Source organism: Aquarana catesbeiana, linkage group LG02, assembly GCF_042186555.1.
Source record: "Aquarana catesbeiana isolate 2022-GZ linkage group LG02, ASM4218655v1, whole genome shotgun sequence".
In the NCBI taxonomy this organism is placed as follows: Eukaryota; Metazoa; Chordata; class Amphibia; order Anura; family Ranidae; genus Aquarana; species Aquarana catesbeiana.
This window is the reverse complement of record NC_133325.1, coordinates 48,481,969-48,502,149: the sequence shown is the minus strand read 5'-3', so window position 1 is coordinate 48,502,149 and position 20,181 is coordinate 48,481,969. Positions and strand designations below refer to the sequence as shown.

The 20,181-nt window shown below is 44.2% G+C and overlaps 1 protein-coding gene across 1 annotated transcript in view; it reads left to right on the top strand.

Annotated features, from left to right (window-relative positions):
- The window catches only part of CAPN5 (calpain 5), a gene marked incomplete at its 3' end in the record, with an annotated part of 152,183 nt that overhangs the window by 59,358 nt on the left and 72,644 nt on the right, over positions 1-20,181 (top strand). The window contains 1 exon segment of the mRNA XM_073612855.1: positions 8,662-8,848. Within this exon segment, the coding sequence (XP_073468956.1) occupies positions 8,684-8,848 (165 nt within the window).

Sequence of the window (20,181 nt, the reverse complement as noted above, 5' to 3'; positions counted from 1 at the left end):
ACCCGGGGCGGACCACACCACCTTTCGGTATTGGCTGTTTTTTTTCTTTCGGTCGAATGAAAAAAATAGTTTTCGGCGGCTGTAATTTCGGTGCATCTCTAGTACAAGGTTCTGATCAATAAATCAGCTACAGGGAATACATGTGAGCACGAAGTTTAAAGTTTTCATCCTACCAATCAATACCCTGTGATATTTACTTTAATAGGCTCATTGCACATTACTCAGCTAGACTGTATATGGTTATTAATCTTTTTTTTTTTTTTTTTTTTTTTTTTTTTTATTTTATTAATGACCTGCTACGTTGGTTACCATTTTTCTGGTCACATAAATTTTATGTAGATTTAAAACTGCAGCGGCATAATACAGAAAATCATCTACAAAACTGCAACACAGGGAGTTGAATAGCAAAATATTGAAAGATGATATATAATATCTTTAGGCTATGCATATAGTGAAAGAGATTACAGTATGCCTTTATGCTGTGAAAATATAACAGTGCCCATATATTTTTAATGGAACATATGTGGGCAAAGTAGAACTAGCGAAGATTTTGAGGCAGCAAAATTCAATGCCAAGTGGTGGCTGCAGAACAGACAACATTTTGGGAGAGGAAAAAGGAGACGTGATTGTGATTTTCAGTATTGAATCTTTTATAAATCTCCTTTTTTAGAGAGATGTTGCAGTTTGGGAAACCCACATTCCCAGGGCCTCTGATAAGGCAGTACAGACAACCAGCCCTCCTGTACCGGGCCCCGTCAGTTCAAAAGGGGGGTCTAGACACCTGCCGAGCAGGAAGGCCAGGTTTACTGCCTTATTGCTGACACCTCTTGTGGCTCCCCCCTGCAGCAATGCCGGCTTCTCCTCACCCTCCATGGCTGCACAGCAGGGGGATTGAGTCTAGTAAATGCACTCCCGCCCCTCCTCCACCACTGCTCTGATCATCGCCACCCCCCTGCTGTTCAGGCCCCCCCTGTGTGCCTTTCACCTCGCAATGCTGCCACCTTTCTCTTCTATCCCTCCTGCCAGAAGCTCCTAAGGGCCCACAGTGGTGTCATTTCAGGATGGAAACCTCATTCACACAAAACTTTATTAACTCAATACAGTTTTATCTTTCAGATTTAGCAGGAATTTTGTTGTATTTGTGTCCACTAATAATGATTTTAGATTTTATTTTTAGCGAATATTTATTTTATTTTTGGGAGACGGGGGCACTAACAGGCTGTAGAGGGCCTCAGGATTGTTAACCGCAGCCCTGTGTTGTCACTGCGTTGAAAACGCACTGCAGTTGGGATCTGCAGAGGGTGTCAATGTTAACACCCCAAATACAGGTCGCAAAGGCACTGGGCTTAAATCGAACTGAACCGCATCTGCTGCATGTTTCTGTGCAATTTCCAGTGTGAACCGGTCCTCAAGGTCACGTCTTGAATATAGAATGCAGAGTGACTGACTGACTTATCTATCCCATTGGGATTTCCCTTACTTCCTGTCCCAAAGATGCACAAAGTGCCAGTCTTCAATGAGTGAGAGGAAATTCCTTATCACCAGGACAGATGTCCCCATTGGAATATTTTCTCCTTTTTTTTTTGTTGTGACGACAACTCTAAAATTTGGGATTTCCCATCCCTTTCTGTCCTGATGACGATGGTGACCCAGACAAATGGAGAGAGTGAAACTCCGTAGTAGGGATGTAGCAACAAAAGGGAGTCCAAAATCTAATATTTAATATAATATTGGTTCATAACAGGGGAACATGAAACGTCTATGCGTCTTTGAGGGCTCAAAGATCTGCGACTTCTTCAAAACTTTAGGTGTTAAGTTGTAAGACTCAAAAATGGTGCAATCCCCAGCAGCCTGCTTGGAGCATTTTGCTTATTCTTGGTTTCTTTCACTTCCTACAAAATAAGAAATTATTCCTGATGGCTGTGTCCTAGTGCTTACAACACTTGAGACCTAAAGAAGAGGGATATTTATTTTTTATTTTTTTTTAACTCCTGAAACAATCTGGATGTCTCCATGTTCTTCCTGTTATGAACTAATGCCAGTGTAGCAAAGTCCCAGGGCCCCTGAAGCCCAATGATGACCTCCAGAGTTAAGGACAGCTGACACCCTTCAGTGTAGAGTGGGTCACAAGGCAGAGGCGTAACTAGAACCTTCAGGGCCCCGATGCAAGAAACCATGATGGGGGGCCCCCCTCCCATCCGAGCCCCGGGCTTCCAATTTTGGGAGGGTGTCCATGGACATCCTCCCAAAACCGTGCTTCCTGCATGACCCCTGGGACATGCATCCAGCACAATTACATCGGCCCTTTACCATGTGATCAGCTGATCACATGTAAACAGACTTGCCGGTTATCCACAGCCCTTTCCTCACACACTGTGTCTGTGTTAGGAAAGGACTGCCGTTAACTGTCAAGAATGTCAGTAAATTGTTTACACTGATAATCAGTGCCCCAATCATCAGTGCCATCTATCAGTGCCCATCAGTGCTGCCTATCAGTGCTCATCAATTCTGCCTATCAGCACCACCTATCAGTGCTCATTATTGCCGCCTAACAGTGTCCATCAGTGCCACCTATCAGTACTCTTCGATTCTGCCCATCAAAGCCCATCAATACTGCCTGAGTTCTGCCCATCAGTGCCACCTATCGGTGCTCATCAATGTGGCCTATCGGTGCTCATCAATGTGGCCTATCGGTGCTCATCAATGTGGCCTATCGGTGCTCATCAATGTGGCCTATCGGTGCTCATCAATGTGGCCTATCGGTGCTCATCAATGTGGCCTATCGGTGCTTGCTATCGGTGCCTGCTATCGGTGCCTTTTGTCAGTGCCTGCTATCGGTGCCTTTTGTCAGTGCCTGCTATCGGTGCCTGCTATCGGTGCCTGCTATCGGTGCCTGCTATCAGTGCCTTTTGTCAGTGCCTGCTATCGGTGCCTGCTATCGGTGCCTGCTATCGGTGCCTTTTGTCAGTGCCTGCTATCGGTGCCTTTTGTCAGTGCCTGCTATCGGTGCCTGCTATCGGTGCCTGCTATCGGTGCCTGCTATCGGTGCCTGCTGTCGGTGCCTGCTGTCAGTGCCTGCTATCGGTGCCTGCTATCGGTGCCTGCTATCGGTGCCTGCTGTCAGTGCCTGCTATCGGTGCCTGCTATCGGTGCCTGCTATCGGTGCCTGCTATCGGTGCCTTTTGTCAGTGCCTGTTATCGGTGCCTTTTGTCAGTGCCTGCTATCGGTGCCTGCTATCGGTGCCTGCTATCGGTGCCTTTTGTCGGTGCCTGCTATCGGTGCCTTTTGTCGGTGCCTGCTATCGGTGCCTTTTGTCGGTGCCTGCTATCGGTGCCTTTTGTTGGTGCCTGCTATCGGTGCCTTTTGTCGGTGCCTTTTGTCGGTGCCTGCTATCGGTGCCTTTTGTCGGTGCCTTTTGTCGGTGCCTTTTGTCGGTGCCTGTTATCGGTGCCTTTTGTCGGTGCCTTTTGTCGGTGCCTGCTGTCGGTGCCTTTTGTCGGTGCCTGCTGTCGGTGCCTTTTGTCAGTGCCTGCTATCGGTGCCTGCTATCGGTGCCTTTTGTCAGTGCCTGCTATCGGTGCCTGCTATCGGTGCCTTTTGTCAGTGCCTGCTATCGGTGCCTTTTGTCAGTGCCTGCTATCGGTGCCTGCTATCGGTGCCTGCTATCGGTGCCTGCTATCGGTGCCTGCTATCAGTGCCTTTTGTCAGTGCCTGCTATCGGTGCCTGCTATCGGTGCCTGCTATCGGTGCCTTTTGTCAGTGCCTGCTATCGGTGCCTTTTGTCAGTGCCTGCTATCGGTGCCTGCTATCGGTGCCTGCTATCGGTGCCTGCTATCGGTGCCTGCTGTCGGTGCCTGCTGTCAGTGCCTGCTATCGGTGCCTGCTATCGGTGCCTGCTATCGGTGCCTGCTGTCAGTGCCTGCTATCGGTGCCTGCTATCGGTGCCTGCTATCGGTGCCTGCTATCGGTGCCTTTTGTCAGTGCCTGTTATCGGTGCCTTTTGTCAGTGCCTGCTATCGGTGCCTGCTATCGGTGCCTGCTATCGGTGCCTTTTGTCGGTGCCTGCTATCGGTGCCTTTTGTCGGTGCCTGCTATCGGTGCCTTTTGTCGGTGCCTGCTATCGGTGCCTTTTGTTGGTGCCTGCTATCGGTGCCTTTTGTCGGTGCCTGCTATCGGTGCCTTTTGTCGGTGCCTTTTGTCGGTGCCTTTTGTCGGTGCCTGTTATCGGTGCCTTTTGTCGGTGCCTTTTGTCGGTGCCTGCTGTCGGTGCCTTTTGTCGGTGCCTGCTGTCGGTGCCTTTTGTCAGTGCCTGCTATCGGTGCCTGCTATCGGTGCCTTTTGTCAGTGCCTGCTATCGGTGCCTGCTATCGGTGCCTTTTGTCAGTGCCTGCTATCGGTGCCTTTTGTCAGTGCCTGCTATCGGTGCCTTTTGTCAGTGCCTGCTATCGGTGCCTTTTGTCAGTGCCTGTTATCGGTGCCTTTTGTCAGTGCCTGCTATCGGTGCCTGCTATCGGTGCCTTTTGTCGGTGCCTTTTGTCGGTGCCTGCTATCGGTGCCTTTTGTCGGTGCCTGCTATCGGTGCCTTTTGTCGGTGCCTGCTATCGGTGCCTTTTGTCGGTGCCTGCTATCGGTGCCTGCTGTCGGTGCCTTTTGTCGGTGCCTGCTATCGGTGCCTTTTGTCGGTGCCTGCTATCGGTGCCTGCTATCGGTGCCTGCTATCGGTGCCTGCTATCGGTGCCTGCTATCGGTGCCTGCTATCGGTGCCTGCTATCGGTGCCTGCTATCGGTGCCTGTTATCGGTGCCTTTTGTCAGTGCCTGCTATCGGTGCCTGCTATCGGTGCCTTTTGTCGGTGCCTGCTATCGGTGCCTTTTGTCGGTGCCTGCTATCGGTGCCTTTTGTCGGTGCCTGCTATCGGTGCCTTTTGTCGGTGCCTGCTATCGGTGCCTTTTGTCGGTGCCTGCTATCGGTGCCTTTTGTCGGTGCCTGCTATCGGTGCCTTTTGTCGGTGCCTGCTATCGGTGCCTTTTGTCGGTGCCTGCTATCGGTGCCTTTTGTCGGTGCCTGCTATCGGTGCCTTTTGTCAGTGCCTGTTATCGGTGCCTGTTATCGGTGCCTTTTGTCAGTGCCTGCTATCGGTGCCTGCTATCGGTGCCTTTTTTTCAGTGCCTGCTATCGGTGCCTTTTTTTCAGTGCCTGCTATCGGTGCCTTTTTTTCAGTGCCTGCTATCGGTGCCTTTTTTTCAGTGCCTGCTATCGGTGCCTTTTTTTTCAGTGCCTGCTATCGGTGCCTTTTTTTCAGTGCCTGCTATCGGTGCCTTTTTTTCAGTGCCTGCTATCGGTGCCTTTTTTTCAGTGCCTTCTATCGGTGCCTTTTGTCAGTGCCTGCTATCGGTGCCTTTTGTCAGTGCCTGCTATCGGTGCCTTTTGTCAGTGCCTGCTATCGGTGCCTTTTGTCAGTGCCTGCTATCGGTGCCTTTTGTCAGTGCCTGCTATCGGTGCCTTCTGCCTTCTCAGGACAGCACGGCTCTGAGCGGAGATCGTGTGTCATAGAACAATAGCACAGAGACACCGGCGGCATTAACGTTCTACTTGCCTGTCCGTCCTCTCTGGCAGGGGATGAGAGAGAGGACACACAGCTGATCTCACTGCTCCCCCTTCTCCCCCCTCCCTCTCCTGTGTGCTCCGCGGGAAATGTGAGCTCCTTAGCTTCACACTTGACTGGCCGCTGAGCACACAGGAGAGAGGAGGGGGGAGGGGGAGCCGTGAGATCAGCTGTGTGTCCTCTCTCTCATCCCCCTGCCAGAGAGGACGGACAGGCAAGTAGAACGTTAATGCCGCCGGTGTCTCTGTGCTATTGTTCTATGACACACAATCTCCGTTCAGAGCCGTATGTGAAGATCAACCGCGCTGGCCCCCCCCCCACAGTGGCGAAATGCCGGGCCCCGTCGCAACTGCGACTGTTGCGACCCTGGTAATTCAGCCACTGTCACAAGGCATGGTGGGTGTAATGCAAGATGACAGGTGGGTGCCAGACACTTTTTGAATGCAAAGAGATTTATTGTCTCTTAAACAGAACTGTGGGAGAGAGGATTAGGGCCAGGACACCCTTGGGTAGATGCCTTGTTAATTGGCAGACTCCAAGACTTCTATAGGTAGACAGCTATACAGGTGAAGGCCTCCAGCCGGACACCACTTCTGTATAGGTAGGACCGCCGTCTCCTATGGCAACATTCTTGTAGCTGTTACTAATAGTAAGGTATTCAACTATCTGCAATACGAACAGTTCTCCTTACCCCACACTCACTGTGGCTCTTCACTCAACGAGCAGATTGCCTAGCGGCCAGATGTCCCCGGGATAGGCCTTGGGTTTCTGGCCTAGCTGCCCGGGGCAATACGACACATGTCCACCCAGACAGCTGTCCAGGTGGCACAGAACCCCAATCACCTGACCCCACCCAAATAAATAGGCTCTCCCAGCAGGCCAAGGGACCAAAGAAATTCCCTGCTCATTGGCTGAGACATGCCATTAATTCCTAATCTGTCCTTGCAATGCCCTTGTCTTATCTAATGTCACCAGATACCCGGCCATCTAGTGACAGAAGAGAGAAGTGCAGAAATTCAAGAATTGGGGTGAAATCAATTGACCTCCTATCAATTGGCCAAGGCAACCCTCACTTGGCAAATACATTTAATAGCAACCCTGTCTAAACATCAGGGTGCTACACCAGTATTAAGATCTTACACCCTCAAACTATTTTGATTTAGTGTTCTCATTCAGATACATGTGGATCCACAACTGTGGGTCACCTCGTTAAGTAATGCCCCATTTTAGTGGCAAGTAGCCCTTGTAGAGCATCCTGTGTCCGGTTGTAATTTGATTGGCTTACTGATAATTTGAACCCCACGTGTTCAGCATTAAAAACCTGACAGAGGGTATAAGTTCCTAGACTTCTTCTCTAGGAAAAAATGGCTCGGGATTCCGTTTAATGGTGGGAACCAACTAGGTGTAAATTCCTTCTAAGGATTGGGTTAGTTGATCTGCAGGGAAAGCTATCATTAAATTTACTGATGATTCACCTGTAATAAAAGTAATATATTATAAAATGTCTATAAAATAATCTTGCACAATAGTTAGCAGGTGCTGCTGAACATTGTTATTTGGAGTATTCCCCAACGAGGAAATTTCTCAAGCAACTTGCACTTGGCAGTTCGTGTATTGCCCATTAACAGCTTTCCTTACACTTGTCTGAGTCATCTCTGAGTTTTACAGCTTTTACTGTGGTGCTTTTGGCAGGCGGATGATACTGACTGTTGGTAAACTGGCCCGTATTATTACCCAGAGTCCTTTGCTCTGAACTGACTTGAAAAACAAGTTTCCGAATTGTATATAAAAGTGATCCTTTTACATATTGAGAAAAAACAGCAACTAAATTCTGAATTCTTTTAAGCTATTGCCTGTGATATTTTAAGGTAACCTTGCAGCTTTTCTATATTTGAATCAAATCAGTTTATATACAAAAGCATAATTCCAATTTTTTTTTTTTTTTTTTCCCCACGTGTGAGCAGTTTGAAATGCGAACCTTTTTTTTATACAAGATTATAAATATTGACCATTTTTCTAACGCCATTCTCCTTTTTATATTATATTGTGACCGTGCAAGACCCTGCCACTTTGGATGTAAGAGAAAAGGATACAGGATTCACATTAAGGGTTTATGTAAAGTTCCAGACTATTATTTCTGAGCAGAGAAAGCAGTTTTTAGTTTTCTCCAGATTCTGTAGTCTTGGATTGGGGCCTGAAGCTTCAAGGTTCCAAAGTGTATTAGTTGGGATGGAACCTTCAATCCTTTGGATTTTACCAGGTGCCTGCAGCCTGTGTGAGTACACAGGTGTGCAGGGTCATTATATACTCAAGCCTGAGGATAGATCAGGGTTCACATATTGGGGACAGCAGGTCTCACCCAGTAGTCAGATGGGCCCCAGCCAGAGTCAGGAGACAGCAGGGGTCAGAGGGGCCTCAGCCCAGCTGGGAGACGAGAGGTCTCATTCCAGGAGTCAGGTCTGCTCCGATCAGGGTGTCTGGAGAACCTCTATCCAGAGCTCAGGACTGGGCCGTGCAGAATGGTGCTGCGACTAAAGGCTGAGAGAGCCACGTGAACCAGGCACACATAGGTGACAAGGGAGTGAGGTAGCTCGGCATTTTCAGTTGACTGGTGATGGTGGAAACCCCTGCATGGGGAACTGATGTCTGTGAACTTTACATTTTGTTTTATTTAAAAAAAAATGGGCTGCCATGCCCTAAAATACAGTTTAAACTGGCATAACTCATTGGGAAAAGCATCTGCCATATGAATATAATCACCCCAACACCACAATATATAGCATATCAATTTAAAAATATTTTTTTTTTTTTTAATAGAGCTGGGAAGGGGGTAAAAAATAAAAAAATAAATATAAAAAAAATAAAAAAAAACTGAAAAATTAGAATACCACATCTAAACTGGTAAGCTGCAATATATTACTTTTTTGTTCTTGGGTTTAGATATTCTTAAATTGTCAATAGCTGATCACTCCTGATTGCAGGTTTTTGTTTCATTTGTTTTTTTAGAATAATGTATGTTACTTTAACTCTAACTGGCTCTGCTCTTATGTGTCCAGGTGATATTTGTTCGGGTGAAGAATGTTCTCTTCGGTGAAGCCCTTCATGAACCAGCAGTATTACACCTTGAAGAAAGAGTGCCAAAAGAATAAAGTTCTTTTCGAGGACCCTCTATTTCCACCCGACAATGACTCCCTGTTCTACAGGACACAGCGGGTCCAAGGAGTGCAGTGGAAACGCCCCAAGGTAAGCCAAGACAAAACCTCATGCAGATAAGTGGCCATTGGACTTTTGATTTTTCCAAACTATTAGGCTGCTTTCACACTGAGGCGCTTTGCAGGCACTAAAGTGCTAAAAATAGCGCCTGCAAAGAGCCCCGAAAGAGCCGCTTGATGCACTCCAGTGTGAAAGCCCCGAGGGCTTTCACACTGGAGCGTGCGCTTGCAGGGCGGTCAAAATAGTCCTGCAAGCCACATCTTTGGAGCACTGTAGGAGCGGTGTATTTACCGATCCTATAGTGCCCCTTCCCATTAAAAACAATGGGGCAGCGCTGCGGTTTTAACCCTTTTTCGGTCACTAGCGGGGAGTTAAAACCGCCCCACTAGAGCCCCTAAATTATGGTAAAGTGGCGCTATATTTAGCGCCGCTGTACCGCCAGCACCCGCACGCCTCAGTATGAAAGTAGCCTTAGGGTCAATACAATACCAGAATTGTAAAAAAAAAAAAAAAAACACAGATGCAGGTGCCTCCTTTGATGTGTTTTGGCTATAATTGGGCTAATCCGTAGAAGAATAAAGACTGAGGGTCCATGTACAGTGTGTGTGTGTGCGCTCAGCATAAATGAGTACACCCTTTTTTTGAAAGCAGTCTGTTCCAAAAACTCTCTTGGTCTCTCCCCTCTACAGTACAGAGTTCCAGTAGTCTTCTTTTTTAGCATGGGCCCTGGCAAATTCTTGGAGGGCTTTAGGGGAGGCTTTCTTTGTGGACGACACTCATGCATGCCATTCCTCTGCATTGTGTCATGGGAAACAATCGCCCCAGTTTGGCTTTCTACTACTTTAGCTAACTGCAGTGAACTTGCATGGCGATTTTCTTCAACCCTTGTCATCAGAAAACGATCCTGTCGAGGTGATAACTAACATGAATGGCCTGGACATCTCTGTGAGATGGTTGCAGTGCCACCTTTGTTAAATTTTTGTATCACTTTTGCTCCAGTATTCTGACTGATAAGTAAAGCTTTGCTGATCTTCTTGTAGCCTTCACCTTTCTTGTGTAAAGAAATGTTCTTTCTTTAGGCCTTGTGACATTTCTCTTCCGTGTGGTGCCATTGTTGACAGCATGAAATGAGAAGGGGTTTTCTTTAAGTAACGCCCTTTTATAATCAACTGCCTGCTGGACACCTGTTTAATGATTAATTAGACTCACCTGTAGTTGAATTCTTGCTAATTAGGATTTTGTTGTCCTAAAATGTACCTCTGCTCCTAAAGCTGGATACACACCATACAACTTTTGTTCGATTTCCTTTAGATTTACCTTCAACTATCTAGTGCAAAATCCTGCCTGATTGCATACAAATTGAAAGTGTATTCAGGTTTGGCCTCATATTACCATATATACTCGAGTATAAGTCGATCTGAGTATAAGTCGAGGCCCTAATTTACCACAAAAAAAATGGGAAAAACTTAGTGACCCGAGTATAAGACGAGGGTGAGAAATGCACAGCTACTGTAAGTGGAAAAGAGGGTCAACAATGCCCATTTGCAGCCTCACTGTGCCCATTTGCATGTCTCACTGTGCCCATTTGCAGCCATAGGTCCCCCGAACTTCAAACTCGGTAGTTAAGGGTTCCTAGATGCCCCCTAGCTGCAGCCAAAATTTGGGGTCTCTGAACCCGAAGGGTCCCGAAATGACATTGCTGCAGATGGACACAGTTGACCGACTTTGGGGCCCCGTATCTCGGGGCCACTTGGTGCTAGGAACCCCAGCTTTTGTAGCCCCGCGATACGGGGCCCCAAAGTCGGTCAACTGTGTCCATCTGCTCTCGGCTGCTTTCGGCTCCTCTCGGAGCCCTGTGGGCGGAGCCGAGCGCCGCCGACATTGATACATAGCCGAGTGTACTCACAGTCATGCTCAGTCCCTGTGTTATGTCCATCTTAGGGCGGGACTGGGCGTGACTGTGAGCGGAGCTAGCCGAACCTAGCCGAGTACACTCGGCTATGTATCAATGTTGGCGGCGATCGCTCCTCCGCTCACAGTCAGCGGGGGATCGGCGTATAACACGCACCCACGATTTTCCCCTGATTTCAAGGGGAAAAAAGTGCGTGTTATACGCCGATAAATACGGTCTACACGAGTGTATGTATATAATTTTTGGATTTATATTAATAATAATAATAATCTCTTTTTTTTTTTTTTTTTTTTTCCATAAATGTTTATTGAAAATTTAGAATGAAAACATATAGAGTTTAGTATGGTATAAAGCAACAGAAAAGGAGAAATGCAAAATAAAATATTCTAATTAAAGTGGAGTTCCACCAAAAAATGGAACTTCCACTTATCCGGATTCCCCCCCTCCGATGTCACATTTGGCACCTTTCAGGGGGGAGGGTGGAGCAGATACTTGTCTAATACAGGTATTTGCTCCCACTACCTGTGAAAGATCACTGTAGAATCCACGGCGATCTACACCATGTCCGGCCCCTCCTCTGTGTCGTTCCCCCCCCCCCCCCCCCGCTGCCTTCTGGGAGACACAAGTTCCAGAAGACAGCAGGGACCAGTCAAAACGCGCAGCGCGACTCGTGCATGCGCAGTAGGGAACCAGGCTGTAATAAAACTCCGCTTTATTATAGAATATCATATTATTTTTTTTATTTTTTTTTTTTCCCCCTATTTTTATTTTTTATTACAGGTACTTGTATAGCTCCGTCAAATTACATACCCTGTTTCCCCGAAAATAAGACCTAGCGTGATTGTCGGTGATGGCTGCAATATAAGCCCTACCCCCCAAATAAGCCCTACCCTGTTTCCCCAAAAATAAGCCCTACCCTGAAAATAAGACCTACAAGGACTTTAACTAGGGCTTATTTGGGGGGTAAGGCTTATATTGCAGCCATCACCGAGCACGCTAGGTCTTATTTTCGGGGAAACAGGGTAGCACGTTACATATATATTGTACATTCACTTCAGTCTCTACCCTCCAGGAGCTTACAATCTAAGGTCCCTAACTCGCATTAATACATACTAGGGCCAATTTAGACAGGAGCCAATTATCCTACCAGCATGTCTTTTTGGAGTGTAACTGTCACATTTTGTAGCTTTTTTGTATTAGTAGCTCCAAAGTAGTAATAAAAAAACCTTTTTGTCTGTTCACAAATCTATTAAAAATTACAGAAAAAAAAAAATCTTTTGTCTTTAGATACACTATTGTTCTTTTTCTGGTTATTTTTATACCTATCAATCTCTCTCAATGGTACAGGTGATACAGGATACCAAAGCACTTGGGTAGCTTTGTATAGAGCAAATGTGCTAGTAATGTGGACATATATCTATATATTGTGTATATGTGTGTGTGTGTATATATATATATATATATATATATATATATATATATATATATATATATATATATATATATATATATATATATATATATATAGTATATTTACACACGTACACTCTCTCTGATATTACTAGCACACTTGCTCTATATAACACTGACCTCTTTTTGTAGCTCTGTACTAGGAGAATGTCATGTGTCTTTCCCTTGATCCAGCCTCTATACTCCAGTATTAGGATTCTCTGTTCACAAGATGAGTTCCCAGGCCATTTTCCGTCTTAGTATTTGCTGGCAGTCCGCTCAGTGCTGACCCCACCATTGGCTGTCTGTGAGCAGGACATTGATAAAGTATAAAGTCTCCAGTGTTACAGTCTGGATTGAATGTCAATGCTAAGTGCATGGAATAAGAATCTTGATCCTTCCTTCAGAAATTCCTTTGTGCCCTCCAGCTCATCGATATCTTCTGTAATTTTCAGCTATATACAGAGCGTTGTACTGGAATGGGAGGCAGAGTCCCAAAAACTACACATTTCCTCTTTCACTTATAAAAAACAATCTTTGCTCCGTTATTAGATTCACTTTGCATCTGCGTCCGTTTTTTCATCATTTAAAAAGATATACCAGGAAGACCGTCAACACCCACAATGCGTTATTGCAAAGTGTTTCAGTTGCAGGAAAATTTTGTATTTCTGTTCAGCCAGTCTTATGCTTTATACACATCTGACACTCTGTATAGAGGGAACATTGACTCCATAGCTACCAGGGACACCCGGCTGCTCATTGGACCAGTAGTCCAATATCCTGAAAACAATTGAGGGAGTTTGGGACTTTGAATGAGGCAAGTGACAACCAACGAGGTAAAACGTGTATGAACATGTTTGTTTACTTGAGCAAATAACATAGTACATTACAGTTGGTACATACGTAAGTATTGGTAATCTCCTATATACACACACACACACACACACACACACACACACACCATAGACAAGTTGCAGTTTATGCATATATGTGAGTAACGTGTCTTAGATATGTTAGCATCCGCTCCTGAGGAAGTGGAGCAAATCCGTGAAATGTGTTGTTTTATAGGATGCAGCCATGTCTCCAATATTCGGTTACTTTTCCACTTGGACCATACCATGCAAATTTTGCTATTTTTAACTGACCCCATGACAAGGAATATATTGTCATGGGGTCAACTGCAATGTGCTATGATGTTACCCACATCATATAGGCATAAACTGCAACTTGTCTATGGTGTATGTATGTATATAGGAGATGACCAATACCTACGTATGTACCAACTGCAATGTACTATGTTATTTGCTCATGTAAATAAACCTGTTCATACATTTTTTACCTAGTTGGTTGTCACTTGCCTCAAATGCATTGAAGTCAATGGGCAAAGTGATATTAAATTATTATTATTATTATTTTTTTTAATGCCAGTTTAAATCTTCCTTGGTGTATACAATGGATATAAAAAGTCTACACACCCCTGTTAAAATGTCAGGTTTCTGTGATGTAAAAAAAATGAGACAAAGTTTCAATCATTTCAGATTTTTTTTTCCACCTTTTTTAATGTGACCTATAAACTGTACAACTCAATTAAACAACAAACTGAAATCTTTTAGGTGGAGGGACGTAAAAATAAAAAACTAAAATAAATATAGTTGCAGAAGTATGCACACCCTTAAACGAATACTTTGTTGAAGCACCTTATGATTTTATTACAGCACTCAGTCTTTTTGGGTATGAGTCTATCAGTATGGCACATCTTGACTTGGCTATATTTGCCCACTTTTCTTTGCAAAAACATTCCAAATCTGTCAGATTGCGAGGCCATCTCCTGTGCACAGCCCTCTTCAGATCACCCCACAGATTTTCAATGGGGTTCAAATCTGGGCTCTGGCTGGGCTGTTCCAAAACTTTAATCTTCTTCTGGTGAAGCCATTCCTTTGTTGATTTGGATATATGCTTTGGGTCGTCATGCTGAAAGATGAAGTTCCTCTTCATGTTCAGCTTTCTAGCAGAAGCCTGAAGGTTTGGTGCCAATATTGACTGGTATTTGGAACTGTTCATAATTCCCTCTACCTTGACTAAGGCCCCTGTTCCAGCTGAAGAAAAACAGCCCCAAAGCATGATGCTGCCTCCACCATGTTTCACGGTGGGTATGGTGTTCTTTTGGTGATGTGCAGTGTTGTTTTTGCACCAAACATATCTTTTGGAATTATGGCCTAAAAGTTCAACCTTGGTTTCATCAGTCCATAACACATTTTCCCACATGCTTTGGGGAGACTTTAGATGTGTTTTTGCAAAATTTAGCCAGGCTTGGATGTTTTACTTGGTAAGAAAAAGGCTTCCATCTTGTCACTCTACCCCATAGCCCAGACATATGAAGAATACGGGAGATTGTTGTCACAGGTACCACACAGCCAGTACTTGCCAGATATTCCTGCAGCTCCTTTGATGTTGCTGGAGGCCTCTTGGCAGCCTCCCTGACCAGTTTTCTTCTCGTCTTTTCATCCATTTTGGAGGGACGTCCAGTTCTTGGTAATGTCACTGTTGTGTCATATTTTCTCCACTTGATGATGACTGTCTTCACTGTGTTCCATGGTATATCTAATGCCTTGGAAATTCTTTTGTACCCTTCTCCTGACTGATAACTTTTAACAATGAGATCCCTCTAATGCTTTGGAAGCTCTCTGTGGACCATGGCTTTTTTGCTGTAGGATGCGACTAAGCAAATGTCAGGAAAGACCTACTAGAACAGCTGAACTTTATTTGGGGTTAATTAGAGGCACTTTAAAAGCGGAACTTCAGTCATTTTTTTTTTCAACTTTTTATCTATTAAATCTTCTGCCCTTGTTGTTTTAACTTTGGATAGTAAAACTTTTTTTTTCTGCCAGTAAAAACCTTATACAGCCCACTTCCTTTATCCTGTCTGGTAAAAAGCCTACACTTATGACATCATGCACAGCTCGCTCTCTCTCACTCTCGTGAGAGTTTGCCAGGAAGGGAGGAAGGGAGGGGGGATGTGTCATAAGAGGGCCAATGAGAGCTGCAGGTGTGCCTCCTGTGTAAATCCAGGAAGTGAACAGGCAGCAGCTTCAGCCGCCCACAGTTAAAATGGTTGCAGCCAGACTCAGTGGAGGGAGATTTCTGCAGCATAATTGGCTAGTATAGAATCCGTCTATATAAAATAATATGCAAAGTGGCTGGAGGGAAGCTTCAGAATGGCAAAGATGCTCTTATTACAAATTATGTGAGCAGACTGCAGTTCCTCTTTAAATGATGGCAGGTGTGTACGGACTCCTATTTTAACATGTGTTTTTAAATGCAATTGCCTAATTCTGAACACCGCTACATCCCCAGTTATAAAAGGGTGTGCACACTTATGGTTTGTTTGCCGCCCCCCCCCCCCCAAAAAAAAAGGAGCACCAGCCGCTACTGGTTCTCAATATGTATACTCCAAAGGCATGCTGATATGTTAATTGGCTTTGGTCTAAATTGGCCCTAGTATATGAATGTGAGTTAGGGACCTTAGATTGTAAGCTCCTTGGGTAGGGAGGTGTGAATGTACAAGGTATATGTAAAGCGCTGTGTAAATTGATGGCGCTATACAAGTACCTTTTTAATAATGTTACATATGCAAGTTGTGCTTCCACCTTGGTAATATTGTAGTACATCACTACTCCTTTCCTCTATGATCACATTCATATACTAGGGCCAATTTAGAATGCTTTTTTTTAAATTTTTTTTTAAACTGGAGCAATACTGGGAAATCTGTCTTGCGAGTTCTTTTACTGGCATTGTTGGTGAGATCAGGTTCATCGTACAATGTTGGCAGCACCTCTCTAATGACAGCAGCCATCTGTATCATGTTTTAGCTTTGCCTCGTCAGCATTGCTAATGGGAGAATGAAAATGAATTTTGGCTTCTCCTCAAAATGGCGCGTACGACTTCGGCCTCGGGCGCAGAATACTAATGGCTGCTTCTGATGCGGGAATCGCATCACATCAGCCAGATGTAAGGATGGCACTAGGACCCGGTCCAGTGCTGTGTAATGATGGAACATGTCACCCCCTCACCTAATTCCACTATTTATAAATCTCTGCCTATGGATGGATTGCTGTGTTCTGTAGATGGGCCAATTCCAGAGTTTTTTTTTTTTTTTCTTTTTTTTTTTTTGTGTTGTCAGGACTGAGTGGCTCACCAATTATTGTAATTACTTTTGTAAAAACTTCTGTGACCCCCCCCCCCCCCCCCCCCCCCCGCAAGGGGAAAAAGTTATAATTTACATTTTCACTGCAATGCCCAGGTGAGGGTAACATCATCCTTTGCTGAGATTTGGAAAATGTAGAATACACCAGATGTTGCTACCGTGTCTTTTTGGGTTTAGGGTGCTCCCCATTCCCCAGGACTTCATCAGTAGAAGGGAAGAGGTCACCTCTGCCCGATGAGGAAGGGGGAGGAAAGGTAAGTGTAGTATTAAAACTTTTTCTCCAATAGGGCTGCTTCTTTCTTTCTCTTCTTTTTCTTTCTTTCTTTCTTTCTTTCTTTCTTTCTTTCTTTCTTTCTTTCTTTCTTTCTTTCTTTCTTTCTTTCTTTCTTTCTTTCTCTTTTTTTTCTTTCTTTCTTTCTTTTTCTCTTTTTTTTCTTTCTTTCTTTCTTTCTTTCTTTCTTTCTTTCTTTCTTTCTTTCTTTCTTTCTTTCTTTCTTTCTTTCTTTCTTTCTTTCTTTCTTTCTTTCTTTCTTTCTTTCTTTCTTTCTTTCTTTCTTTCTTTCTTTCTTTCTTTCTTTCTCTTCTTTTTCTTTCTTTCTCTTCTTTTTCTTTCTTTCTTTCTTTCTTTCTTTCTTTCTTTCTTTCTTTCTTTCTTTCTCTTCTTTTTCTTTCTTTCTTTCTCTTCTTTTTCTTTCTTTCTTTCTCTTCTTTTTCTTTCTTTCTTTCTCTTCTTTTTCTTTCTTTCTTTCTCTTTTTTTTCTTTCTTTCTTTCTTTCTTTCTTTCTTTCTTTCTTTCTTTCTTTCTTTCTTTCTTTCTTTCTTTCTTTCTTTCTTTCTTTCTTTCTTTCTTTCTTTCTTTCTTTCTTTCTCTTCTTTCTCTTCTTTCTCTTCTTTCTCTTCTTTCTCTTCTTTCTCTTCTTTCTCTTCTTTTTCTTTCTTTCTTTCTTTCTCTTCTTTTTCTTTCTTTCTTTCTCTTCTTTTTCTTTCTTTCTTTCTCTTCTTTTTCTTTCTTTCTTTCTTTCTTTCTTTCTTTCTTTCTTTCTTTCTTTCTTTCTTTCTTTCTTTCTTTCTTTCTTTCTTTCTTTCTTTCTCTTCTTTCTTTCTTTCTCTTCTTTCTTTTTCTTCTTTTTCTTCTTTTTCTTCTTTTTCTTCTTTTTCTTCTTTTTCTTCTTTCTCTTCTTTTTCTTTCTTTCTCTTCTTTTTCTTTCTTTCTCTTCTTTTTCTTTCTTTCTCTTCTTTTTCTTTCTTTCTCTTCTTTTTCTTTCTTTCTCTTCTTTTTCTTTCTTTCTCTTCTTTTTCTTTCTTTCTCTTCTTTTTCTTTCTTTCTCTTCTTTTTCTTTCTTTCCCTTCTTTTTCTTTCTTTCTCTTCTTTTTCTTTCTTTCTCTTCTTTCTCTTCTTTCTTTCTCTTCTTTCTTGTGGGTACACTTACTTTTGCGTTCCTGTGACCCAGAGGCAGCGCTCTAAAGTCCACTTTCGGCTGGTGTCACAGAGCTGCTCCAGTCTGTAAGAGGATCCTGACAATAACGTGACTGGCAGCTGGCTTGGCCTCTCGGTGTGCAGTTCCCACCCCCTCCCCAGCCTGGCACTCCAGTGAGCACTGGACTGGCAGAGCACAGAGCGATAACTGACAGTCACCGCTCTGTGCTTGTAGCGGACTTGAGAACTGAGCAGTCATGTCAATTAATGTCAGGATCCACCCAGATGCCTGACTGACTGGTAGCCCCCTCCCCAGCCTGGCACTCCAGTGAACACTGAAGGGACAGAGCAGTGACTGACAGTCATCGCCCTGTGCTCATAGCTGACCAGAGAACTGAGCAGTCAGCAGTCATGTGATCATTTAGTTCTTGGGCTTAGAGCCGACAGGTACAGCTGCAGCATCAGACAGATGCTACAGTAGGTAGGTGAGTATAGATTTGTGTGTGGTGCGTGTGTTTTTTTTTTTTTAAGATTCCTGCTCCTTAAAGCAGAGTTCCAGTTGTGACATTTGTTTTTTTTTTTGTTTTTTTGGATGAATATCTTACTTTTACAGAACTTATTACTAGCACTCACGTTTATCTTTTTAATCGCTGCACGGTTGGCGATTTATTTGAGCAGGATATGCTTTATTCCTTGTTCTTGCTAATTTCCATCTTGCTTGTGTTCATGTGAAGCCCACAAGCACTATCTTCCAGGTTCTGGTGCAGCTGAGCGACCAGCATGCACCGCCCGTTCTCACGCATGCGCCGTACACGTCTGACATTGCCATCACCACAGGTGGCGTCATAGGAAGTGCCCGCCCCCGTTGTGATGGCAACAAAGCCCTTGGCGCTGCCCAGTGACTCCTAGGAAATGATGACAAGCGTCTCCCAGGAGCACTAGCGAGCACGGGCGCCAAGGGAAGTGACGTTTGGCGCCAGGGAGAGGAAGAGGCAGATTACGGGGGACCCCCTAGCAACAGACCTGAAAAGGTGAGTAATTTTTTTTTTTTTTTTTTCAAAGGTTATTCTTTGTATTTAATGCAGATGAATAATGTAAAATTTGTTTTATGACTGGAACTCCGCTTCAACTTTTACTCTGCAGTTTTTTTTTTTTAATTATGGGATTAGGGGCATTTAAAAAACAAAAAGACAACCTTGCCGGTCGTTCTAATCTTGGAGCTGTTGGTCTCTCTGCTTCCCTATGCAATGCAGACAGATCATGGCTGGTGGGAGAGGGGCTGTACATAGCTTCTGGAAAACATCCCAACACCCGGCCTCAGTACTCCTCAGTCCCGATTTGCAGGCAGTGGGCTCTGTCTGCAGCTTCTAATGCAAATAGTGAGAAGCTCACAGTGTGCAGTGAATCATATGGGAAGCGATTTTCAGACAGGAGAAGATGCCTGCACAACTGTGCAAGACTGAAGGGGGAGGCTGGAGGCCAGCTTTAAACTGAAGTTGATGTATTTTCACAGCAGGAGCCATTATTGTAACATTCAGGTGACAGTCATTTTGATGCCACATTTTTCTAAATGTTTATATGCTTGATCCTATACTGTATATATGGTTTATGTGTGTATTTCATGTAGTGATTGGTAGATTCACCCTCCAATGGCTCCCGATGACGTAGAGTCAGCATCTGCCGAGATGAGATCAGTGCGTCTCACACACACAGTCTGTGTTCTCAGTCACTGAGCGGCTGATGGATTGGAACTGAAAGGACCAGAAGCTCACAATCCCTGTGCAGTGCCTTTAGATTTCTACAGTCTGTACACACAAACAAGGATTCACTGCAGAACCTCAGTATATTGTGTGTTGGTTTTTTTTTTTTCAATTTTTTATTTATTTTTGTCTTATAATAAATTGCCGTACATGGAGAGAAACAAAAAACAAAAAACAAAGCTGCTTTTGCTGCAATAGTCGCCTCTTCTCCATTCTCTTCTGGGCCTTCATTCAACCCACTTCCTGTGAGCCCAGGTTGTCATGGACATACACCCCCTGGGGGGGTGTGTCATTACGTTGGCCTGGGCTCACTGTGCAATTGCAGAGACTGTTAGACATCATAACATCGACACCGTTTTCTGTTGTACTGAAGACCAGCAATGCAGGAACAGATGAGAAAGGAGTCCCATAATGTCACGTGATCAGCCAGAAAACTGCTGGGTTTTCATGAATCAGTTGTGGACAATTCTAGGAAATTCCAAAAAAAAAATTATGGAAGTGCACAGGGTTTTTTTTTTTTGTAGTAGATCCTGTCCTTCTGTCCCTCTGCTACTCTCCTTTTCTAAATGTACACAGCAACTCCCGGCTGTCAGTTTGACGGAGTATTGCTGGAAAGTGTGA